This window comes from Colossoma macropomum, unplaced genomic scaffold (assembly GCF_904425465.1).
Source record: "Colossoma macropomum unplaced genomic scaffold, Colossoma_macropomum, whole genome shotgun sequence".
NCBI lineage: Eukaryota > Metazoa > Chordata > Actinopteri > Characiformes > Serrasalmidae > Colossoma > Colossoma macropomum.
In genome coordinates this window covers 24,679,502-24,706,202 of record NW_023494799.1, presented here as the reverse complement: position 1 = coordinate 24,706,202, position 26,701 = coordinate 24,679,502, and the positions used below count along the sequence as shown (strand labels likewise).

Below are 26,701 nucleotides of genomic sequence, written 5' to 3'. Positions count from 1 at the left end.
GCATGGCAGGCCTGGCATTGCCCAATCATCACAAAACTTGAATGGTCTGTCCATGCATCAACTTTCTGGAATCTGTTAAAATTTTACCAAAATTTGCCACAAGTGGGCTTAATTCATATTTGTAAAATTATAAACAAGTAAATCTTTTGCTGTTTTATTTGCAGACTTTAAAGAAGTTCAGATTGTGCACTTGTGAGCTAGAAAACTTGCAGTTACATGTCCTTTTAAGAAATGCATCATATATCCACATTTGTCAGTTATTCATAAAAAAGCACTTTTCAAACTAGTCCTAGGATTTTCACCCAGTCTGCTCAAAACTGGTCTTGAAACACACTGCAGACTGAAGGGAAATAATTTTAATACGATATGCCAGTGTAATGTGCAATATGTCAGTTAAATTATGTCTAATAATGACTAAACTTGGCACATGTGTACAGTACTCAGCCCTGGAGAGGTATACCAGATTTCTACTGAATTGGCCACTGGGAGGATCTATAATCCTCAGTCATGTGTCAAGTTGCTCAAATCAAAATACCTCTAGCTAGCAGATGGATATGATATTAACTGACAGAACTCCTCTATCTACAACTTTCCCCAACTCTCCCCTTTTCTACATCCACATCATCTCATGTAGAAATGAGAGGAGCAATGTTTGAAACATATGCTTACAGCTTCATGTTGAAAAAGCCTACAAATACAGGTAGCTACAGATTAAAGAGGGCACTGTATCAATAATTGTTGACTTGGGGCTTTTACTACATGGGGCCTAATGCAGATCAGTCCTTGGACCCCACAGATTGCCGCTGGTGGCTTTCTTGCAAGAGTGTGTTGTGCCATTGATTTGTGTGTGAATGCCAAAGCTCTTGAGCAGAGCCAGGAGGCCCTCTTATCTACACAGATAGCTGGCTCATTGTGTTTACTTCACTTAGATAGAGACCATGAAACATTTTAAAGGTTGTATTTATTAGTTTTTCCATCCATTGCACCATCTAGACTGTACTGGCACTGTCTTTATGTTTTATCTCAACTAATATTCAATAATAACATTAGTCAGTTTTGGTAGTCAGCACTCAAATATGCGAATCATCTGGTATTCCCATGGGACAAACCCTAAACATGAGGCCCAGCTGCCCACTCTAAATGACTCAAGTGTTCACTTTGAGATTCTTTATTTATTGTATTATTTAAATATTGCATGAAGCTGCACTCTGGTGTTTATCAGAATGTCGCCTGTAGCCAGCCTGGCTCCTTCACCAGAACTTCACCGGTGGCAGAAGTAGGTCAGACTTCCCTGGCTTGACGCAGCGTCTCCAGACTTTTCCCCCCCTTCGCCATCCTTTCCGTTCTTTCTGCACGGTTGTATCCTGTGTCCGGTAGGGTGTGGTCAGGCCTATGGACACACGGCAGGCTATTGAGGTTGTTGCTGCAGACTCTGGTGTTCCCTCAGAACGTGTGGTTACATTGGCAATTAGTTACCCTCCCACCTAAACCAAGCTGCTCTTTTCCTTTCTGTACCTGCCTTTTGGCATTTGCTCCACTTCCAGAGAAATGACTGCTGATAAACACGCAGCTTCTTGCCTTCCAGTTCCCTCAAATAGAGTCACAAATTTCACTCGAAACATTACCCAAACATGACGCTGGCTGGAACCGGATGGCACTGATAAGAGCGTTGCTCTCATGTGTTTTGCAGCCGCCATGTAGCAAATCCCATTAAAAAAGGCAGCTGGGGGCTCAGAGAGAGTACGCTTGCGTAGCCTTGTCTAAGCATGGCTCCAGTATTTAGGAGCAAAAAGCAATCTCTCAGATGCCTCTCATCATTCCACTCATCATGCCAGCATAATTTGAGCCACTTTCATTTGATGAGTGTTGACTTGTAAGTTCTCCATCGAAATGGAGGAGCTCGATTCCTGTGAACCGTAGCCTGGAAGCAGCAAATCGCAAGACGCGCAAAACTGCTCAGATGGTGTGCACACACATTTTTCCTTGCAATATTGACGGTTTGGCCACTCCCACCTGATTAACTAAAATTATTACTGTAGCAAAATCTAGCAATAAAAAAAAAATGCGCTCATTAACTGTAATAAGAATAAAAATGTCAGTTCTCCAGTATGTAACTATGTCTCTAACTATGAAAGAGAGCTCAGTCTACAAATGTGGTAATTTTATTATACCCTCATCAAATACCTGCTATCAGTGAGTGCGTTTACATGCACTGATATCTGCAGTTAGCTGATTAATCAAATGGTCATGTAAACAGCACACTCAGATTTCTTAGATCAGAGTAAGGTCTAGAAATCCGATAGAGAGCTGGATTTCAGCTCAGTAATCAGATTTCTCAGTGCATGTAAACTCTTACTGTGATTTGTTTTGGATTTCTCCGTCTGCGCATGTGTGAAAACAGACGGCAATACCGGAAATAAGCAAGCAGCGTTCAACACAGCATACATGAGACGGCAACAGAACACTTTTGTAGTGATGCTGCAACCAAATACATGCTTGGCGAAACTAAGGATTTAAATATTCATTTTCCTGATAATTTGTGTTCATATTTGCAGGGAAAGTGGGTTGGTGTTCAAAAAAATTAAAAAAAAGTCGCATCATGAAGTTTAACATTATGTTTACATCATGTTTCTTCTGTGAGTTTATTGGCAGGTTGCAAAGCAAGAATCCGATTATTGTCTGACTCCTGTAGACCCGGAGTTTCACCATTATCTGATTACTCAAGTGCATGTAAACGCATTAATTGGATTACTAACAAAATCTGATTTTCTGCAGTTATCGGATTATTAAGTGCATATAAACGCACTCACTATGTTCAACATAACACTAAAAACTAAAACTGAATCTGTACGTTTCCAGAAAACTAGACCACAACTGTTAATGCACCCTTAAAACAGACCGAAACTAAACTGAAATCTCTCTCTCTCTCTCTCTCACACACTCACACACACACACACACACACACACACACACACACACACACCCTTCTAAGCCGCTTATCCTTCTGTCGCGGGGGAGCTGAAGCCTATCCCATCAGTCATTGGGCGGAAGGCAGGATACACCCTGGACAGGTCGCCAGTCCATCGCAGCTAAAGTGAAATCAAAATTAAACTAAATCTGAAAAGTATAGTGCTTAGCTACTCATAGGCTTAACATGCCTACTGTTAACATGCCTACTGTTAACATGCCTACTGTTAACATGACGTACTTTCCTTTGCCTTACATTTGTGTTGCACTACAAGCAGTTTTACAGCCTGATTCGGACTAAATTAAATTAACATGGGGCCCTGGGGTCATGTCCTCTTTTAGACATGCTACTGTGAGATTTTATTTGCGTCCACATTGGCTGTGTCTGTGTTTTTCTCCCTCCTTGCCTGAGAAAATTACAGGCCGAATTACCTGCTGCCTGAACTCGGTGGTGGTCTGATAATTTTAGTCTCATCTGAATACACATCTCAGCGATTTTTCCAGGCAGATGTCACCTTGTGTTGGGCAAAGGCGGTTTTTGACCGCTGCTGGCCGCTGTATTTAGTCTCCCAGCATGTGTATCCATATTAAACACATCCCAGTGCGAAATGATTGATGCTTTGTAAGAGTCTCTCAACCATTTACTAGGTCTGGGTGGAAGAATGTCACCTCTGTCCTTTCTACACTGGGAGAGTAATAGGAGAAATAAAATGGTCAACCAGAAAAAGAGAGATCGTGCAGGCTGGTTACTTTATATTCACATTTGCACAATTTCATCTTTTAGTTTTCTAGAAATAATAACCACGATTCTATAACCACGCGAACAAAAATACAACCCACTAGAAACTCATTCGTCTTGCTGTTGTTTTGAATTGCTGCTGATGAACTAAGCCAGTCTGAATAGAGCTGATATTTCAGGCTATATTTGTTACAGTATTTAATCAGATTTTTGTTTTTCCTCCAGGATCCAATCCAGCATTTTCTCTGGTATCTGTCTGATATCGATACTCTGTATTGAATTGGTGCCCTGTCTGTTTTGTTCTATATCAGTGTTGAAACTACATATGATTTGCAACAAGCTCTGATATCAAGCCAAATGTTTGAGCATGTTCTTTAATGATTACACCAAACGCCTCTTCTGTTCGCCGTGCACTTCAGGATGCCTATTAGTCATCAGCACGGACAGTTTCTAGTTACCAGAGTCTCTTGCCTGAGTATGGTCTCAGTCCCTGTGTTTGTCTCTATGCTGAATGCGTGCCTGTGTGGCTGTTAATCTGACCACATCGTCCAGCCTGGTTTCACAGTGCTATATCCACTTGGCTATAATAAAAGCTGGCCCACAACCTGCTATGATTAGTTTTTCATTTTTTTTTTTTCCCAGTACCACAGCCAGTGGCCAAGAAGCTTGTCTGCCTCACTTAGGCAATCTATATGCATCGACATCCTGCTCTTGAGCCTTCTTTATCCCTAGCATGAGAGCCTTGAATAATCAGGTGCTGGATGAAGCCATCAATTTTCAACCCCCTCTAGCCTTCAATGTCACTGGCTATGAAATGCTTCAATAAATGGCCTGATGAGGGAAATGTCCTCTTCCAGTAGCCTTACCCTTGCTCTGAGGCAGTATGTCCTTCACTGAGTGACCCCCAGGTCCGATTATTTGCTGAAATGATCCAGTCTACAAGTGCTGATGGCTAAATCGCTGGATTTTCATTAAAAGCTGGATTCTGTCCCCAAGGTTTGATTACAGGAACCTGAGGGGCAGTGAAAGATTAAAGAGCTCCGTACAGGAACAATAGGGCCACTCAGAGAGTTTAGATTAAGGGCTAAGGATGGTCAATATCGCAAAAATAATTTTCTCCATGGTTGATGTGTGTCATGAGGTTTGCAATCAGGTTTGCAGCCAGCACAGTGAACCAGCAAGCTGTAGTGCCATGTTTAAAATGAGGCTAAGAACAGGTGGATAAATAACATTTGGTACAAAATGAAATATAGAAATAAGATAATGTTGTAATAGGCTCACATTCTATCAGATAACCATGGTTAGGCATGTGCTCGTATAACATTGGCAAAGATTTTTGCCAATTCGATTGAATACATTCCAATTATAGATTAAGACTGAGGTGTTTATTCTCACTCTACTCAACAATCTGATGTAAATCTGTTTAAATGCTCACTACAAGTAATCTGATCCACAATTACTTGCATCACATGAGTCCAGTCAGAGTGAGACGAGCAGCAGTGAGCAGTGCTTGTGTTTCTAATTACTTTAAAATGATGTCAGACTCAGGAAATTGTACTTCACATACACGTATTAAAGAAGGGCGAGAGGAAGACGTCGTGTTCTGAGACACATAAGCTGGACGCCCGTCCCACTGCCGTCTTTTGGAGCTCAGAGCATAAACTTTGTCTCCTCTGCAGACCAGTTTCTGTCCACTTATTTTATCACTGTTTATAATACTATTACAATACTATGTGAAATGAAGAAAAAAATATGTATGTATACATAGCATTCTGGATGGTGGGTCAGGAACCCAGACGTCTTCTCCACCCTGAATATTGAGGATGAATCGCTTCATAACTTGCCAAATCGAAATACTTTTATCTAATAACAGGCTGGTTTCTTTTTTCCCGTTTCTCTATATTCAATATTGCATGTTAATTGTAAAATCCTTCGTATTGCTTTTGTTTTGTTATTGTTTTGCTCTCTGGTGTTGACCAGAGGAGGATGGGTTCCCCTTTTGAGGCTTGGTTCCTCTCAAGGTTTCCTCCTCTTGCTCGTAGGGAGTTTTTCTTGCCACTGACGCCTTGGCTTGCTCACTGTTGCTTAGACCTGGATTTTCTGTTAAACTTCTTTGACAGCACCTGTTGCAAAAAACGCTATATAAATAAACTTTGACTTGGCTAGACTTGACTTAATGTGAAACTTTGTTCTTTCATTTCATCAGCAGGAAGCTGCTTTTAGGTCACATGTGTCAGGCTCCAGTCCTCTCAGGCCAAACACTGCAGACTTCAGCACACTGCCTCATTAAACACACCAGATTCAGCTCATCAGCTAATTAGCAAAACCTTCATTAACTAGCTTTAAGTCCACAATAACTCAGTTGAATAAAGTTTGCAACAGTTAATTTCATCTCCTGATCTGAGCCAACAAATTGATGACGAACTGTCTAAATGTTGGACTGAATGATGCTGTGTTGGAGACACCATTGAGGAAGGATACTTGGAGGAGTTTATTCTATAAAAGAAATGTTTTACGCTGATATATTTATTATTGTCTGCATATAGTAGTTGTGTTGATTTGTGCTATTTGTGTTACTCTTTGTAACTTCAATCTGTTAGTCCCATTTTAAACATCTTCAAATTAAAAAGGAAAGAATTCAATCACTGTGTTTATGCATTAGTTTGCATCTATCAGAGCAAGTAGTCACAGCTGAATGTAAGTGGCACTATAGCAGGCAGCCTCTCTTTCTTCTTTCTCCTCAGCCTGGCTCTCCTCTGGATCTGCCATTAGCTCTGCAGTGAGGGCTGTAACACACCTTTTCTCTCTCCATTTCTCCTTCTTTTGCTCAGATTGTCCCATATCTTGCAGTTATATTATTTTAATCGAAAACTGTGACAGAAAGCCTGAATTATCTTGCTGTTGGCTTGTGAACATTTAAACAAAATTACTGCAGCTGTTACGGTCGTAGCTGCCGACAATATTAATGACAGTTTCTGTTCTGTCATTAATATTGTACAAAAGATTGAGATTCCATGTTTAATATTCTAAATTTATCATCCACTAAATGATAGTATAATGCCGGTGAAATCAGCTGCACTCAGCATGGGCTACCGCGCAATAGCAAATACACAGCACATCTCAAACTCCTGTATATGCGTTCTCCATCCTTCTTAGAGTTCATTCTTGCAAGGTAAATTATCAGGAATGTTCTTAAGAGCATAAGTTTGTTCTTCAGGCTCTTGGTATCTGCAGTAGACAACCTTGTAGTGGAACCCTGTCAAACCAGAGCTTTTTAAAAGAATTATGTGGTAAACCTGCGACTTGTTTGACTAAAAGTGACACTTGGTGACTGAAGTGTCCACAATAACAAGATCGTGTTATGTGCCTACCTATACCCAAGGTATACCCTGAAAAAAATCAGTTTATCAGGATAACGATAGCATGTCATACATGCCCACTCATGCTGGGGCCTTTGTCCCATCCTCCTGTAAGGAAAGCGTATTGCTGTTCAATGTAGAAGGAGGCTAATCCTCGAATCTGAGTTCTCCGGGGGAGGAGATGGAGGACAGAAGATGGGAGATTTGAGCTAACTTTAAGATGTTAGCTGTGGAGTATTAGAAATCTTTTGCTTTTGTGCTTATTTTGGATGAATGGGGGGCTTAGTTGTTGCACCCTAAGGCGGATGCAACAGCTCGCTTACACAAACTCGAGCCACTGAAAGGAACAGTCCCTTTGAAATGCCCAATTCTCCTGCCCTCCTCTTTTTTACCACCTTCAGCAAACACAAACATGAGAACCCACTAGCACATGTGTGAACATGCTCTCGGCCATGCAAATTCTGACATGACTAATGATGCTTGCAACAGAGGCTGCAGTCGTGCTTTAGGAGATTAATTTCATGTCTTTAGTCAACATCCGTGTTCGCATCATAAAAAGCGTTTGATTCATCATTTCTGCGTCATTGCGGGGGCTGCTGAGCTGCCAGCGGCGTTCGAGAGACAGTGGCAGGCTGGTACATTTTCATGTGAAGTTCCAGGGAATGGGAGGATCCGTGTCAACACACGTCCAAGTTTGATGGTGTGGAAACACAGTGATGGGATCTGTCAAAGCACTGTTACTTACTGTTCCTTCTAGTAATCACCAGGAAAACCCCCTTTTAATGGATTTAAACTGGAAACTAAACCAGCTGGTCAGTCTGTGAGAAACGCAGAACAGTAATCATGCTTTCAAAGCAGAAAACAGGCTTTGGAATAAGGTCAAGAGAAGAGGAAATGGAAAAACTAACAGTTGCACATTAAAAACCTGGCCAGTTCTTTAAACTCTAGTACCTGCGGCTGTGATTGTTTCTCATTTAGGCCTAATATCTTGTAATGGGCTTATTTACCCGGTGCCCCTAAACGGAGATCAGGGTGTTGTCCGTAAAACTTTGGGTCTGTGATGCCTGCACTGTTTTAATATCCTGCGTTTTGCCTCTGTAATATCCTGACTAAGACTTCAGTCACTGTTCATGTGAATTTTATTCAGATGAGGCGTTCGGGATTTCTGAGGCCAAGCGTTTTTTCTTTCGCTTTTCGGATTTTGCTCCTTTTAGTTGTGAGTGGAATCAATTAAGTATGATTTTAATGTAGTATGTCTATGAGTGGGTGTAAATTTGTGTTTGTGGACATATGTATATGGTTGTGCATAGTCACTGGCCACTATGTCACACTTTATTACAGCAATTGATGCCGAATTGCAAACTTAACGTTTGGTAATCAGTTTTTAATGTATATCATTGCGTCTGAAGGTTTTTTATTGAATTGCATTTGCTTGGGATGATGAGAGAAAACCAGTCTTGAATCACAACCATTTATACGGTTGCTGGATCTGAGAGGTTTTATACACTCTAATTATTCCCTTGAAACTGCTACAAATTGTGAACCATCAGAGGAAGGCAGTGAATCTATCATTAGTAAACACTAAAGGTGAAAACATTTTGTACGCCTTTGAACAAGACACAACCTGCATAACCTCAGTACTGCTGTGTCTGAAATAAAATGGGAAATAGGCAGACATACTTTAACTCCTCTTTAATAGGGATGAATATCATGTCAATATCAGCAGATAACTGCTTAAAAATTACCATCAGACAGGTGTTAAGATTTGGCTGATATTTTAAACCAGTTTTTAATGATGTATTTATTGTATTGTATGAAAGAGCAGAAAATGTAGGCAACGTTGGGTTACTGAGCAGAAATGTTTGCTTTTAATTCATTGTACTGTATTTGTAAGCTTACATAAATACATTATTTCTTTGTATTGCTAATCCAGGTAGATGAAGTCCCACTTTCTGCATTTTATACATTTAGATAAAAGATTTGCGTCTCAGCTGTGCTTAGTGCCTCGAGGGTGTAACTGTGATGCTCAGAACTGGCATGCTCACCAGAATTATGTTTAAAATGACTTATACGGTCAGGAGATTGTGAATTCGATCCCCAGCGATGCCACAGCCATCCGTGGCAGAGTCCATGAAAGCATAAGGCTGAAGGTATATTTTAAACCAACAAAGAACTAAGTGAAATCGAACCATCGGTACACTGTGTCAAAAGCAGGGCTGAATATTTTGGGCAAAGTATCTTATTGTGATTTTTCTGACCGATATTGTCGTCGATATTATTTTATTTACATTAAGCTCAAGGCCTTTTTCCCTTCATGATCAGCACATTTGTTTTTTGAGACTTAAACACTGAATGTAATGTGCCAGAGAGCCAGTTCACCAGCTCTGTGCTATTAGGTCAAATTGTCATACTTAAGACAATGTTGATCAACTTTTGCAATTTGAAAACGGCACATTGTGATTATAAAAGTGATTGATTAACTGTCCAGTTTTAGTTCTAGGGATACTTTAGAAGGACTGTGTACATCTTTCTCACTCAGCACCACTAGAGGCTGTTCCATGCAGTAACACAGGCAACCATGTGACATGTGGACCAATCACAGTCATGTGTAGTAGTTCTGTTTAGCAGCTGGCGTACACCGCACCATATGAATGCACCATATGAATGTTTTGACCAAAAAGACATCGTTTTGCCTCAAAAAGTACACAGCCTGCTTAGTTGGCCTTGATGTCTTTAGAAAGGTATGATGGTCTTCCATCTCTTCCCATCACTCAGCACGGAGCTAGTCACTTCATTAACAGAATTTGAAGTTAGTGTTCTCCTGCAAGCATGTTGAGCTGTCCAATTATGTGTTAGCAGCAGATTGAGAAGATGCAGTGGTGCTTCACGTGACTTGGAGAGAGCATGTGCTAGTCTTTACCTTCTCACCATGGTAGCATTGTGTAATGGAAGAGACCTATCTAGCAGATGGAATTCGGAGGGGCGAGGCTGGGTAAAATTAAAAACTCTAGTGGTTTTTTTCCTGATTGGTCTCAGAAAACCTGTCAACACTTCTGTTTCTTAGCAAAACCTTTCAAAGAATCATCCACACACCAAAACCCAGTGAACTTCTGTTGGTCTTTTTGCAGCCAAGCATGGCTAAAACCTCCTACTGCAGGCCTCCTGGGGTGGCCCTTCAGTATTGTAGTTGTGCAAAAGCTGCCTCTAGCTGCCGACATGAGACGGGTTGCACTGTTTCTCTCGTTTTGTTTGAGGCCAGCATCTTAGCGGGGAAAGCAGGCCTTAGAGCAGCATCAGGGGGCATACTGTACATAAGGGCCATTACGCTGCGGTGAAGCCAATTAAAAGGCTCTAATGGCATTTTTAAATTAGATTTGCATGACTGGCAGTGCTGTGGTGAGGCGCTCTGTGTGGCGGATAATAAGTGTCATTTATTCCACGGCCCTGTGAGCCGCGCCTTCTGGCTGATGGATGGCAATGCAGTGGAGCTGTAGGCCCACCGTTGACTCAGCACAGCCTGTCACTTGGCACTTATTTACTACGGGCATGTGTACACACGTGTGTGCGCACACTGAAATCCTGGGGTAAAAGAAACAGCACACGGAAAGACTGAGAGGGAAAATTATAGCCTGCATATGAAAGTAATTCCAAAATACTCACAGATTAAATTATGCCTAATGATGACTGGAGTAGTGGCTTTTTTTAAGCATTCATTTTTTGCGGGTTCTTTTGAAGAATTTTCCAGTAAAGAAAGAAAGAAGGAAATAAGCTTAGTCTGGCACTTGATCACTGGTCCTGCTGGTTTGGATGCTTTGATTATCAGAACTAAATCTAAAAAAACCTGAACAAGACACTGCATGTAGTAAGAAGTGCAGTGTTTTGTGAACTGTGAGTGTCTTTATAGGCATTGAAACAAGGCACAGTATAAAGAGCTTACTCTTTCTTATTAAATGAGTAGTTATTGGATATTATTTATTGTTTCTAAGCATATAGGTATGTCAGTTCATAATAAACCACAAGCCACAGTCTGCCAGTCAGAAGCGTGCTAGGTGTCCAGTCACACAAGATCCTCCTAAGTGTCTTTAGTTTAGAACAGGCATGTTAAACTGGGGACCTTCTGGGCTGCAGAGATCAGCGTTTACCCTCATCTAACGTTCTGAATTCAGTTCATGAAGGCCTTACTAATTAGCTGATGAGCTGAATCAGTTGTGTTTAAAGAGGCAGAGTGCTGAAGTCTGCACTCTTTTGGCCTGCGAAGACTGGAGCCTGATACATGTGGTTTAGAATGTTGTGCTGAATTTCCACACTGATTTAAAAACCTTTTGGTCATGTAGGAACTGATGATGTTTTGATTGTAAGAGACTCGTGGAAACTTCTAGTAAAAGTACCTAAACAGTATTTAACCTTTTGCATTCGTTGCAGCAACAGTGACATCCTTTCCCATCAGTCAAATGGGGAACTGACAAACTGATTAAACGGCTGTCAACTGATTAAAATAAATGCAGTTAAGGAACTTAGTTTGTTTGCTACCTCTTTAAGATAAGACTACCTCTTTGAAGGGTTTTGAATGGCTTAAAAATTAGTTCATTATTGTTTGTTAATTAGGTCGTACACACCTTAAAAATCTTTAATAAGCTTGTTATAACACGTAAACAAAAGGGCCTGCTATATCTGAGGCTGACAGGTACGTTCCTGACTGATTGAGAACTTAAACTAAAATAAGTAACCAGTAAGATCTGAAGTTTAACAGGATAGATGGAAGTGGGCTCATTATTTGGCAAGCAACAGGTCACTGTTGCCCATATATATAAAGATGTTTATGACCTTATTAACCATTATTAAACTATTTTTAAACCATTTGTGTGTAATCTTATTGTAAAGCGGTACCGGTTGTTTAGTTAATTGCACATAATTTTCTTCAAATGACCCTAAAACAAAAGCTTTAAAAAGCAGCAGCAGCTTCTGGCTGCAGACCTCCAGCAACAGGCCATTTTTTTTGCAGCTCCAGCCGTGCGTTTTGTTTTAGTTGCATTATTTTCAGTGCGCAAATGCAAGATTACATGAAGCTGAATATGAAGATAATGTAAGAGTGGATGTTTCCTATTTTCATAACCAACATCCAGTGAGAGCAACAGTGGCTACATGTTCTAGTCAGTGATAGTCAGTGGTTTCACCTCCTTGGTGATTGTAGCCTCTCGCTTTGGTTCATACAGCTTCATACAGGCTCTTGAGGGTTGAAGCTCAGCTTAACTGTTGCTTTTGTTCGTTTGCTGCTCGTTGATTAATTCATAGTTCACCTGTGATGTAGTCTGGTATAGCTTTAAAAGCCTTTTAAAAACCATACTTCACTGAGAGCGCTACAGTTGCGAACTCTATCATAGCCACATACAGGGTGCTGCAGCTGGTCTTCGGCCTGCACTACTACAGTCTGAATGCTCAGATTAGGAAAATGTGTTAATGCAGTTAAAAAGTTGGTGGTATTAATATTTTATTGCATTAGCATGATATTTCCACAAGCTTTTGATAACAATGCTGTCAGTATAAAGAAAATACACCTTTGAGTTTTATGTCTTTTCTCGTTAAACTGAGTTATTTTTTGATGTTTTGTCAGTTTAGTTATGCTTTTAGTCTTCGTGCATCACAGTTTGAGTGAACACTGGCCACTTAAACTGTGAGACAACCCATTATTTGAACTCAATCTGCAGTAGTGCATTAGTCTTACCATTTAGCCCATTAGCTTCAGGACAACTAGGTCATTATCATACCAAAACCGTGTCAGCTTGAAGAGTTTAGATATTATCGATTGTCCTAAATGTCCCATTCACAAAGAGTGCCTTTTCACAGCTATAGCCCTGAAAGGTCCCCAGATGATTGAATTGCACTCCCCCTCACTGGTGCTGAAACCTGAAATGGACGTCTTCTAGAGTAGAAGTTCAAATGATAAAACATCTTACAGGTTCTTGGTGTAGCCAAGTGTCCACGGGTATATGCAGTAAGCTCAAGCATAAACGTCTTTTAAGGTTTTTAGAGAAATGCGATCGATTGGCATTACTTTGCTGTGATTATTTTGGCAGCAGCGTCTGACTTTGTCTCACTGAGCTGTAATGGAAATGCGAAGTGGCCTGACAAAAAGCAGGCTAATGCTGTCCTTTCCCCCGTGTGGATTTCACTGTCTTATCTGTAGGCTTCAAGTGCTTTTGTCTTGCCGTAATATATTTGTTCAGGCTCAGGGACGTTGGAGGACGGTGCTATCGCAGTGCTTGTGAATTCGCGCCTTTTTTATTCATGGGTTCCTTTAGTTCACTCCTCTGGCATCCTCCATTGCAAGGACTCGTCTGCTATCCGAAGGTCAGCGTGTAAATGTTTTCATAACATACCAGTTACGTCGACCTCTGGGTGTTTCGCTCGAAGCGTACGGTGCTTAAGCATTGGAGGCGAAAGGTAAACATTTAACCGTGACTCTGGCTTTTTGTAACTTTTATATAAGAGAGAAGTGGAGCGCAATAAAGAACTTCTGTCTGAATTGCGCTTGTCAGAGGTTTGTTGAATGCTATACCGAAGAATAGGCCTCAGCTTCCCAGCCTCCTCTTTTTACCTGCACATCTGGCAACACCTTTCAGTTGAACCGCGCATGTACTCAACATTCATTACATCAAACCTGTAATAAACAGACTGACCAGGTCTTTGTCCGTGAGAGAATTGTTATAATGAGTCATGAAGTACTAATTACGGAAAGGAACCAGCGGTTGGCTAATTAGAGGGTTTACTAATGATGAGGGGCTCGGTAGTTCGTTAGGAACATCCCTGCTGGTGCTGCTGCCTCCCGGCCGGAGAAGGGCTTTCTCAGGTCACCCTGACCTTGCTTTCTCTCCTTGTCCCGCTCACAGCCTTATCCCTCTCAACTAAAGCCAACAGCCCACGGATTTAGGAGCGCCGCTGGAGTCCTGTTTTCACCTTCCTCTGCTGATTTGTGCTGGACTGCTCTCTCCAAGAGAAAAGCAGTTGGAAATTTGTGTTCAGTCAGGGGGAGACAGAAAAATTAATCATCAGTACAGTTTTGTGAAAACAAATACTGCCTTCACGTGGCCCAGCTTATTTAGCCCTGAAAATTGGCAGTCCATGCCCGTGACTCTGCTGACCTTTCGGCCTTGAAGATTTATGTTTGTTCCAGACTCTGTTGTGGACTCGAGTTGTAATGAGTGGAATATCAATTTCATCAGCTCATTTTCCTCCATAGTTGGTCTTGCGACCACATTCCAAACTTCCTGTAGTTCACTTAAATTGTCTGTTGACACTGTTTTTTAATTGTAACGTGTGATATGTATAAAATTTCTTATATATGTCCTGCCACGCAAAAGTTTATAACCACTTCTATATTGACGTTTAATCTAGTTGTTTAAGACGTAAATCTAGTTGTTTATGCTGTTTAGATATTGGTGTATAGCATCTTAGCAAAATGAATATGATAATGATAATAATAATATACCAAAATGATTCTTTTTAATTTGATCACCATTTCGTTCTTGATACGTCTAACAGGCGCTTTCTAGTGCCCTACTTATTAACTGAAACCTGTGAATCATTCAAATATTCTAATATTTTTTACACAGCTTAATTTTATATTACTGGTACCAGTGAGGTTTTAAACTTTTAAATGGTAGAGTATAGGGGGGGGGGGATTGCTGCTTGCCTTGATAAAGGTGAAGTTTATTTTGCAGAATTCGTAACATCTTTTTCTTTTCATTTTTTCAGATGCAGCAGCTGTTCTACGAAAACTATGAGCCGAACAAGAAGGGCTACATCCGAGACCTCCACAACAGCAAGATTCACAGGGCCATCACACTTCATCCCAACAAGAACCCGCCTTACCAGTATCGGCTACACAGCTACATGCTGAGCCGCAAAATCGCGGAGCTTCGCCACCGCACCATTCAGCTACACCGGGAGATTGTGCAGATGAGTCGTTACGGCAACACGGAGGTGCACAAAGAGGACCTGCAGCTTGGCATGCCTCCCTCCTTCATGCGGTTCCATCCTCACCAGCGGGAGGAGGTGCTGGAGTGGGAGTTCCTCACAGGGAAGTACATTTTCTCCGCCTTGGACGGGCAGCCTCCACGCCGTGGCATCGACTCCTCACAGAAGATGGCACTAGACGACATCATAATGCAGGTTATGGAGATGATCAACGCCAACGCTAAGACACGAGGGAGGGTCATTGACTTCAAAGAGATTCAGTATGGCTACCGGAGGGTCAACCCTATGTACGGTGCTGAATACGTGCTTGATCTGTTGCTGCTTTACAAGAAGCACAAGGGGAAGACCATGACCGTACCTGTGAGGAGGCACGCTTACCTTCAGCAGACTTTCAGCAAGATCCAGTTCCTGGAGGAGGAGGAAATGGACGCTCGAGCGCTGGCCGCTAGGATCAACCAGGACTCGGACTCACTCTCTTTCCTCTCCAGCTCCCTTAAGATGTTTGTGCCGTTCAAGCTTAGCGGCTCGGGCGCAGAGCAGCACGAACCCAAAGAGAAGAAGGTCAGCATCCTCGTGCCGCTGGCGGGACGCTACGAGATCTTTGTGCGCTTCATGGCCAACTTTGAGAAGATCTGTCTCATCCCCAACCAGAACGTCAAACTGCTGATTCTTCTCTTCAGCACCGACAACAACACCGAGCGCGTTAAGCAGATTGAGCTGATGAGGGAGTACCGTTTGAAGTACCCCAAAGCAGACATGGAGATCAAGCCAGTTTCTGGTCCCTTCTCCCGCGCCCTGGCCCTGGAGGTCGGCTCGGCCCACTTCACCAATGATTCCTTGCTCTTCTACTGTGACGTGGACTTACTGTTTACAGCTGATTTCCTGAAGCGATGTCGTGGGAACACCGTATTAGGGCAACAGACATACTTCCCCATCATCTTTAGCCAATACGACCCCAAGGTTGTCTACGCGGGAAAGGTACCGAGCAACAACCACTACGTGTTCACATCCAAGACGGGCTTGTGGAGACACTACGGCTTTGGCATTGTCTGCGTCTACAAAGGAGACCTGGTCAAAGCCGGTGGCTTTGATGTCTCCATCCAAGGTTGGGGGCTGGAAGACGTGGACCTCTTTAACAAATTCGTCCAGTCAGGGATTAAGTTGTTCAGGAGCACAGACACTGGCATAGTGCACGTTCATCACCCCGTCATATGTGACCCCAACCTAGACCCCAAACAGTACAAGATGTGCCTGGGTTCCAAAGCCTCGTCCCATGGTTCCACACAGCAGCTGGCTGAGCTGTGGCTGGAGAAGAACGACCATGGCTTCCGGAGGATCTCTAGTTCTAATAATGGATCAATGAGGACAGCATAGGCCCTGCAAGCATGGACCTGCTCCTGCCTGTCTTCCTCTTTATGGTGTTTTCAACTACCTAATTTATTTTTTCATAGAAAAGACTTCTGTGGATATATTTTGAAATAACTCATTTTATAAAGTATTCAAAAAAAAAAACAGCGAAGAACGTAAACCTACAGACCTTTTTAAAAAGGTCACTGAAGTGTCGGAACATTTCTTTTTCACAAATCGAATAATGAGCATCGTATTTATGGTGCCTCGGGTGAGGACTCGAAGTGTACCTCAATGATGTGCACACCAGTCACAGTGTGGTGTAGAGGGACTTAATTTAATGAGGGGTCAAGTTACGGACGTGCAAATGTGGTGTTGGGGGAGAAATTCAATGTATTCTTATTTGTGAATGTTTACAGGAAGCCACACGTACAAGCGATACATCTTTCGAAAAACCAACAAACTTAATGATTGCAGTTAAGGGCCATAGATCATGTCTTCATTTCAGTTGATTTCTCTCTTATGATCTCTAATGACACTGTTTTGTTTGTTTGTTTTTTTGTTTGTTTTTCTTCTCATGAACTTTGTTTTTGACTTATGTGAACAGAACTGCTGGATCTTGACCTTTCCAACTCATTCCCGCTGTCTAATTTATTGAATGCAGTCTCGTACGATATCTGACTGAGGTTATGTATATTAGTGACAACCATCTCAGTCACAGAGTTTTGTTCCTTTTAAATTTTTTTTCTCTTTCTCCAATTAATTTGGTTACCAAAGACTTTTTTGCACAGTTGCTGTAGGTATTGTGTGCGTGGGTGCGTGTGCATGTGTGTGGGTTTTGTGTGTGTGTGTGTATGCAGGCGGTAGAGCTGTCATGAACATGAAGCGAACTCTAGGACGGCGGAACAGAGCGTCAGATTTTATACATCTCTCCGAAAACACATTAACTAGACACGTAGAATTAATCACCGAGAATTTTCTCACCTGCACAGCTTTTATTTTATTCCTTATTTGATTTTCTTTGATTATGTAGAACGTCCTGCAGGAAACGGATCGATCATTCCTCCGTGACCGAGCCATGGAGGGGATGAATGATGCCCACCACCTCGCCTTTTGGACTTGTGGACCGCTCTCCCACAATGTTATACACACACTCACTCTGTCTGGAGCTTTTTTTTGTACTTTTGTTTTCTGTTAGCTCCCATCTGACTGGGTAAAGGTTATATATTTAATTAATAAATAGAAAAAAAAAGTTTGTTACATTTTTTGTTGTTGTGTTTTGTTCAGCGTGTGCATTTTACATCACCCACCCTTAATACCCTAATCTAATTCAGTACAAGCTGGACAACAAGAGGCTCAGAAGACGGGCTGTTCACTGGATGGAGTGAGAGAGACAGAGTGGTCCTTGATACGTTAAACAACAATTAGAGCCCTAATTAAATTGTTTCACAAGACTTACGGTTTTTAAGGGATAGCCAACAAGGGGCGTTTTGTCAATAGACGGTCAGTGGGCAGCGGTAACTGGCACACATTCCAGCAAGCAATTAAAATGAGAGGCTATTTAGCGCTGTGACAAGCCTCATCCTCACTCGACCTTTCACCGTCTCCACATGGGCCTCGTTTTCTCTCAGAACTCTGAATCGCTCAGTTTGGAAGAATGTTCAGAAAAGGGCTACAATGGAGTTTGCATGTAAAACAGCACCTGCTTTACAAGCTTCTAGCCTAAACCAGGGCAAACCAACTTAGGAATTCAGTTCAAAAGTTTGCAGCTGCTGATTAGCCCCAGATACAGTCCATAATTATTAGCACCCTTGGCAAGGGTCATTAAGAAAAAAAAAGTCTGAGGTTAATTAGCTCAGTCTCAACCTAAAGAAAGGAAGGAAGGAAAAACAGCCCCAAAACATCACAGATCCTCCACTCCATACTTAACAGTGAGGATGGGTTTTTTGTGTATAATCATACCTCTTTTTATGCCAAACCCAAAATAAATGTTTGTTGCCAGAAAGCTGTTTTTGCCCCATCTAACCACAGAACCTGGTTCCTAGCTCCAGTATCATTTGGTGAACTTGAGGTGCTTACCTTTGCGGTTGGATGAAAGAAAAGACTTTTTTTTTTCTGGCACATTTTCCAGATAGTTTGCTGGCATGAATGTGGTGTTAAATTGTACTTTTGGAGACTTGGTGACTCCATCTTCTGCAAATCTTCAACCCTGACCATTGAAAGTATTTTTTTTCACTGCGCTTGGTGGTAAAACAGTCATGCATTCTCTTCCAGGCAGGTTCACTGTAGATCCACTTGTTTGAACCTTCGTAATTATGCTCTCTCAGTGGATAGGGGCATCTTTTTGGTAGAACAGTTACCTGATTTAACGATCAGCTCACTTTTGTCTCATTCATTTATCCTCTAATCTGCCCCATGTTGATGCATGACAGGGAATTTGGCCTCTGTATCACATCATTTTTTACCCCAGTGAAACAGGAAGAACTCTCAGGTGCACTTGGACTAGATTGACGTGAAATTTATGGTTAAATTCTTGTCACATTTTCAGTGTCACGTTGAACTAATACACTACAAAGGCCTTTTTTTATGACTTCTTTTTACTCATTTTTACCAAGAGTGCCAATAATTAGAGATCGCTGTAAATTGAAAAATAATACAGTTATGGGCTTATGAAGTGAGACCATTTGGTTCATTAATCTTACAAGAATAATTACTTTCTGGTAATCTGATCTTTGGCTTTCATACCTAGCTGACCTAAAAGGATATGCAATCCTTATTGGTTGTATGAGTTGAGCTAATCTTGATTGAAACGCGTCATTCACCCTGTATGCAGTAACGTTTTACTGTGTCAGGCCTTTGTTTCCCACCTTAGTCACTGTCGCGTCTTGTGTTGTTTTCCTTGAGTCACAGCATGTGGTTGTGCAACAGCCTTGTGATTGTGCAATATGTGACTTGTGCTCTGATTTGGCAGCTGTTTGTCATTGTTTCCCAGTTATTTTGTAATTAATGTGAATGTGGACGGAAGAACGGATGACCAGTTCCACATTGCCGTAGTACGTTCCTAGAAGATCTCCCCATTCCATGAGGCACTGCTGTACTTGGCATTTTAAGATTCTTCGTCCAGTCTAAGTCCAAAATGAAAACACAATGGAAATCTTATCTTCAGGCAAGCAGGGAGTGTTGGGGGGGTTGATCATAGCAGAAGCTTAAGTGGCAGCCTGTCAACACTTGAAAAGTCTGTGGTTGCTGGGTCGGAGCTCGGGACGCTCTGTTCTGTGTGCAATTTCTCCCAAAGCGATCCCCAGAGATTGGAGAGCAACAAATTGTGATACTGCTCCGTAAGCCGAAGTTGTGGCTTTCTTTGTTTTCAAACAGCAGGACAGACCACCTTGATCTTGCAGCAGCTTCTTGAACAGTAACAACCTTCTCTTTGTGGCATTTTGTTTTGGTGCCTGCTGTAGTTCAAAATCAATATATGATCTTAAATCATGTACTTTTTCTGATCTTTTGACATTTAATTAGCGAGACGGTGACCATTTCTGATGATCTTAGTCTTCAGATCTCAGGGCCTATTATTGATTTTGTATTGCCCTGACTGATTTCCACAATATCACCACTATTAAACAGACCCTCCTAACAGACCTTCTCTGTTAACAGACTCTGTATAGTTAGGTTGCTCAGTGGTCAGGAATACCGACTGGCAATTGATCCCAGGTGGGTGTTATGAGAAATGACATTGTTTGAAAAGGCTGCATCCATGTTCTGCCCAAATGAACATTATCATTGTGCCCTTGAGCAAGGCAGTTATACCCAAGATGCTGCCCACCGGTCCTCCTATTCCATCTATTTCGCTCTCCCTGGGGTGTGCTTGTAAATGAGAATGCATTCTCAGGCCTCTTTCTTTTATAATAGAAATGCACCCTGTATCCTCACTGGACCATTTGATGGGCTCACATTGGCTGCTCTAATCGAATCCTCATTATTGATCTTATTTAAGCGCCACTCTTTATTCCTTCATTGCTTCATTTATTGTTATTCCATGAATCTAGTGCTTATATGTTGGGAGCTCTTTCCCTTGTTAGCATCCGTCCTTAAAATTCGACACGGCCCTGTTATTCCGCAGGCTAGGACTTGATCCAGCGCTGTCTTGGGGCTCATCCACAGCTGCGAGATTGCATGTCCACAATCTCCACTGTAATCTCACCATGGCTCTCATCATGTTTCAGGGAAATCAGTGCAGTAGAGCACTAGAACATTTTTGAAATGACTGATTTGCATCGCAGAGAGATTATCTTTAAAGACCAATGGATTTCATGCCTCCTGATTTGTGAGTGGGGGAGAGAAAACGAAGCATGACATCTTGCTGAAGTGCAGACACTAAACATCTCTCTAATTTCGCAGTGACTGTCACATTAGCCAGGTGGCCAAGTATCACGCGCTGAGAGCTTTTAAACGGAAGACAGCACAGCAAAGCATTTCCCTAATGTGTTTCGGTATTTCAGTGTACCTCCGGTCTCTGTGAGGTACAGATATGCCATTCTAATTTAAAGTGCAACCACTGATTACGTTCAGTTGTGCACATAGCTTGTACAATCTCCATAGAAAAGGCACTGACCATTAGAATGGGATGCTCAGACCGGCCACACACGAGGCTGTGGAGCAGCGGTACAGCATTCTCTGGAGTGATGGAGCTCCATTCAATACCTTTTTGGATGAGTTGGAGTGTGCAAAACTGACCATCCAACATCTGTACCTGACCTCACTAATGCTCTCATGGCTGAATGCAGTCAAATCCTCAGCTATGTTCCAAGATCTAGCGTAAAGCCTTCCCAGAAGAGTGGAGACTGTAACTGCAGCAAATGGGAAACAAACTCCTGCTTAATGTAAGTTAATATAAAGGTTCTATACTAATCACAGTTTTTCCTAGAATCATACATCAAGTCAAAAATCATTCTGAACTACTTATTAAAACATAGGTCACAAAAAAGACCTGACTTTTTTCCTGGCAAATGAATGTTGGACCCCCACTGTAACATACTAAAATATGTACCCGCAACATTACAGTAATTAACTGGCAGTAGATTCTCCAGTATATCGCTTTTTTTTGCAGTACTATTACTGCAAGTCATGAATCCAGCACATTGCTGTAATCCAATTATATGGTTCATTACTGTATTTTTATTTACAGTTAGCTGTACTGTTTTCTTGATTAAAGCAACATTGCACTGGACTGCAATTCCTGTTTTCAAAGTAATACTGTAGTTCTATAATACAGTAGTGTACTGTAGATACCTTACTGCTGACAGCCTTCATGGAAATTTACATTTACAGCATTTAGCACACATTCTTATCCAGAGTGACTTACAAAAAGCGCTTTGTCTATCTAGAGAAAGTATCTTTGCTAGTTACCAATAGGTTAGAGAGAAAGCCAGTCCTGAGCTCAGATACTGCTAGAAACAAAAGTCCATGTTGATACCCAGAGAAAAGAAAGAGTTAAACAGCACAGTGCAATACAATACGTAATACAGTGCAATCTTTATGTAGTGCTGAATTTCATTCTAATATAGGTATTTAAGCCAACTGAACCTGTTTGACAAGCACACTATCCCTTAGTAGTACATCCTACACAGCTTTAAATGAACCACAAAAGGTGTTTCGTCAAATGTAACTGGATAAGAATAACCCTTAAAAATAACAATGTAAAATCGAGTGTAGAAAAACAAATTAATGCTAATTAACAGAAATTACAAGACCATAAGGAATTCTGGGAAGCTCTGCTCCCAGTGCTTCCAATACGTTTAGCAAATAACTGCTAATTACTGTAAAATCCAATAAGAAGCTGCACCTGTATCTCCCAGAATGCATCCTTTTAGAAAAACTGTACACTAATGCAGGATCTCAGATGTGAAATGTAAAGTGTACTCAAATTTAGTATTATATAATAAGCCCTGACTGATAGTGCTTTTTCATAACTTTCTCCTGGAACTGAAGTGTCATTTGTTGCAACTGTGCTTATACTGTCATATATTTGCTGTCAAGACTTTGCTCAAACCACTAAACATCTGCCAGGGACTGCGGCGAGTTTCGTAAAACAGCTTTGGACTGAAAGCGATACTACGGGAGCCTCCACCAGAGGAGATCCAGCTGTTATTTGGGAACGAATACATAATGACAGCCAAAGTTGCTGTGCCTCGCTGAAGCGCTGCCAGTTTCCGTCAGCCGCAAGAGCCCGACTGCGAGTCCCCATCTTGTTTTTGCGTGCCGCCCATTGTTTGGTGCCATAAAAGAGCCTCATGTGAAAACGTCAGAAAGAGGACAGATAATTTGTGTGTTGTGGATGCTGGACATGAGCCACTCAGGAGAGCCACAGTCACTTTCTTTTGTCGACCCCATATTGCTTCAGTTAAGTGCCATGGCTGCTTGTTCCCTGTAGGCAAACTGGAAGCGGGCGTGGTGACTTCCTGTGGCGTGGGGGCGGGGAGGGGGGGGTGTATTTCTGACTCACTGTGGAAAGAAAAGTGTTTTATCTCCTTGTTGAAGATATTTCCCACAGTGGTCGGCTGTCGTTATTGGTGCTTATGTCATCATTACAGATGCTAAATTTCACAAAAGCGACTGTGTGTGCTGTGACGCTGGTGTTAGCATTAGTTAGCATTCCGTTCACGCATGTCATCTGGGAAACACATGGAGCGTCTCTCCTCAGGCCTGGTACTGCTCCCTCTAACTGGATGGGCTGTTCCAGAATTCATCCGCTCGGTGGATTGTGTCAGGGGAGACTGACGAATTAGCCCAGCTGTGTGTGACAGATAGTTAGCCTACTCAAGTGGAGCCAAACAAAAAAAAAAACACTCTTATAACAAAATCAGTTTCTAAATTTGGCTTAAATATGAAACGGGATATTTTGGAATGACAGAAATATGGAACGATTGTTTGGAAACTTTAAAGAGACACCCTGGCCAAGATAAAATTGTCCATTGGAATTTATGCATCTGTTGTAAACATGCTTGCTCAGTGCTGCAGTGCTCTCTAGAGTGAGATTTTCCAGTTTAAAGACTAGAAAACCCCTATTCTGATGATTCATCTAGAATGTAGGAGAAGCTTTTGAAAAACTACAGGTACTCAGCAGTGGGTTTTTGGGGCTAAGCTGGGGCTAAAATATTGCACTATTTTACTGCAGCTATATACCTGCAGTAACTGTTCAAATCATCATTACAATGGAGAGAATGGATTACTCAAACAACAGAAATGACTCAGATAAAGAGGACAAAGCTAAAAGCTAGTTTTATCTGGATACTTTACCTCAGTTTAGCTTTTCTCTGGCCGAAATGTTGCCTCTGCAATTGATTTTGCACAGAATAATGATAAATTCACTGTTATCTTTTTACAAATTTGTTTGTAAGACTGACACTAACACTACACTATATATACACAGAAGTATGTGGGGGTGAGGCAGTGGAACCGTTTTCTGTGGAGTGACAAATCACGCTTCTCTATCTGGCAGACTAATGGGCGAGTGTGGGTTTGCTGAATGCCAGGAGAGCATTACCTGCCTGACTGCACTGTGCCAACTGTAAAGTTTGGTGGAGGAGGGATGATGCTATGGGGTTGTTTTTCAGGGGTTGGTCTAGACCCCTTAGTTCCAGTGAAGGGAAATCTTAATGCTTCAGCAGACCAAGACATTTTGGACAAGTATATGCTTCCAACTTTGTGGGAACAGTTTGGGGAAGACCCTTTTCTATTCCAGCATGACTGAGCCCCAGTGCACAAAGCAAGGTCCATAAAGGCATGGCTGGGTGAGTTTGGTGTAGAGGAACCTGACTGGCCCTCACATCCAACATCAGTGTCCGACCTCACAAATGCTCTTCTGGTTAAATGGGCAAAAATTCCCACAGACACTCCAAAATCTTGTAGAAAGCTTCCCAGAAGAGTGGAAGCTGTTATAGCTGCAAAGGAGGGACCAATTCCATATTAATGCCTATTGATTTAAAATAGGATGTCATAAAAGCTCCTGTGGGTATAATGTGTAGGTGTCCCAATACTTCTGTCCGTATGTGTACCTTGGCAGTATATATTCCCCTATGGATCAGTGTAGATTGGTTGACACCACATTGATTTCCAGTGGTTTCCAATTTCGGTGATGAACGAAAATAAAAAAATAATACACAATGATTTTTGTCAAAAGGATGAACTAAGGGATATAATGCTGAACAACAGAATATTACATAACTCGACAAACAGCATATTAAACATATTAAAAATTATAATGCCCATTTATGTATTTGTTGAATTCTTTGTTTACAAAGCCTATACGTTTCACATTTGACCCTATGTGAGGTCAGTTTGTGAGTTGCAAATGATTTTGTAATTCATAGGCTCAGGGCAAAAAACTATAAAACACACTGAAACTACCTATCAGAGTATATTAGTCATGCTTGTCTTTCATAAAGACAGCCTGGGTAATGCAATGACACGCAGTACTAGGAAAAATAAATAAATAAATAAACTAGCCTGACCAAACAACATCTCTTAAACTTTCACGTCTATGACAGCAACTTTAATGTTTTAACATACTACAAAAAAAAAGACCTTAACAAACGAGTCAAGTGTTTGTGTTTTGGAAGAACAGATAATCATATTGAGTCTGCTGAAGGACACATCTCTCTCAGTGTTCCCTCTCACACACACCCTGGTGACATCAGAGGTGATGGTGAATGCCAGACGCTGGGCTTTGGGGAGAGCTGGCAATTTAACGACCAAAAGAAGCTGCGTCTGCAGCCCGGCCAGAACCTTTCCTAGCACTATACTCTGCAGAACAACAGAGCCATTGTTCTAGCCCCAAGGAAATGCTGTGCTGTTATTTATATATTTTAGAGCCCTCGTGAATTAGACTGCTCAGCTTATTCCATGCGCTCTTTGGGTTGTATGGGCCATTTAATGATTGATTACATTTAACCCTTTAAACTGCAGGCTTATTCAGTTATTAATTACAAGACTGACTGTAATTATCTAGTAGCTCCTTCTGAGATAGCATAAACCGTTCATAATAATTCAGTAGCTTCTGACAGTTATTTAGACAGTATGTAAAAGACTAATGAGCAACTTATATAGTTAGATACTTAAATATTTGTGTCTATGTATGCATGTGTGTGTGTGTGTGTGTGTGTATATATATATATATATATATATATATATATATACACACACACACACATATTCACACACATGTATATAGACACATTTTATTTATTTATATATATACATACACATACACATGAAATTAACACAACATAGGGGGCAGCTGATATTTTTAAATTCATTCTAACCCTCCAAGCACACTGGTGAGAAAATCAAGACTTACTTATCAAACAAAGAAGCTACTGCTGTTCTCAGAACAATGAACTGTCCACCGCAGTGATACTAAAAAAAAATATATTTAGTTGTTAAGGCTTCTGTGTACTTTTCTATTACTGCTTTGTACTTAATTGCTGTTTTGATTGGACTTTTGCACAGTACCGTACACAGGAGTATATAATACATATATCCCTGTTGTCAGAGGAAAACCTCGTATCTCCATTTTTGTCGTTTTTCAGTTTTTGACATGATACATTGTGTGTAAATTTCATGCTGAATGGACTAAAAGAATTGGTCAAAAATTACTTGGAAGAAACTCTGGTTCCACGGACTTACATTAAAAGTAAAGTATGTTTTTTCCTTCTCCTGTAAAGTTACCATTTTGGAGATACGAGGTTTTCTTCCAGCAACAGTGATATACAGTAAATATCAATAATGATTGCGTTTAAGCAGATTGACACATCCAATATATTATATTGTAAGTTGTGAGGTGGAGCCGCTGTGGATCGGACCTGTTTCAGCGCATTCCACAGATGCTTGATCGGATTAAGATTTGGAGAATCTGAAAGCCAGAGTAACACCTTGAACTCTTCATCATGTTCCTCAAACCATTCCTGAACAATGTGTGGCAGGGACCATTAACCTGCTAAAAGAGGCCACTGCCATTGGGGAGTACCACTGCCATGAAGTGGTAGACCTGGGCCATAATGATGTTTAGGTACATGGCACTAACTAAACTGATGTCCACATGAATGGTCAGACGCAGGGTTTCCCAGCAGAACATCACCAAATGCATCACACTCCCTCCACAGGCTTCCCACAGTGCATCTCGGTACCACTTCCCCAGATAAATGCTGCACACATGCTTGGCTGTCCAAGTGATGTAAAAGAAAACAGGACTCATCAGACCAGGCCACCTTTTTCTATTGCCCCAGTGTCTGTTGGCTCACTCGCATGTCCGTTG

The 26,701-nt window shown here is 41.4% G+C and overlaps 1 protein-coding gene across 1 annotated transcript in view; it reads left to right on the top strand.

The window, feature by feature from the left end:
- Positions 1-17,646, top strand: part of chsy1 (chondroitin sulfate synthase 1) — an 80,362-nt gene extending 62,716 nt beyond the window's left edge. Inside the window, exon 3 of the mRNA XM_036586446.1 lies at positions 14,818-17,646. Coding sequence (XP_036442339.1) covers positions 14,818-16,413 — 1,596 coding nt within the window. The 3' untranslated portion in view covers positions 16,414-17,646. The remainder of the gene's footprint in view (positions 1-14,817) is intronic.
- The last annotated feature ends 9,055 nt before the right edge of the window (positions 17,647-26,701 follow it).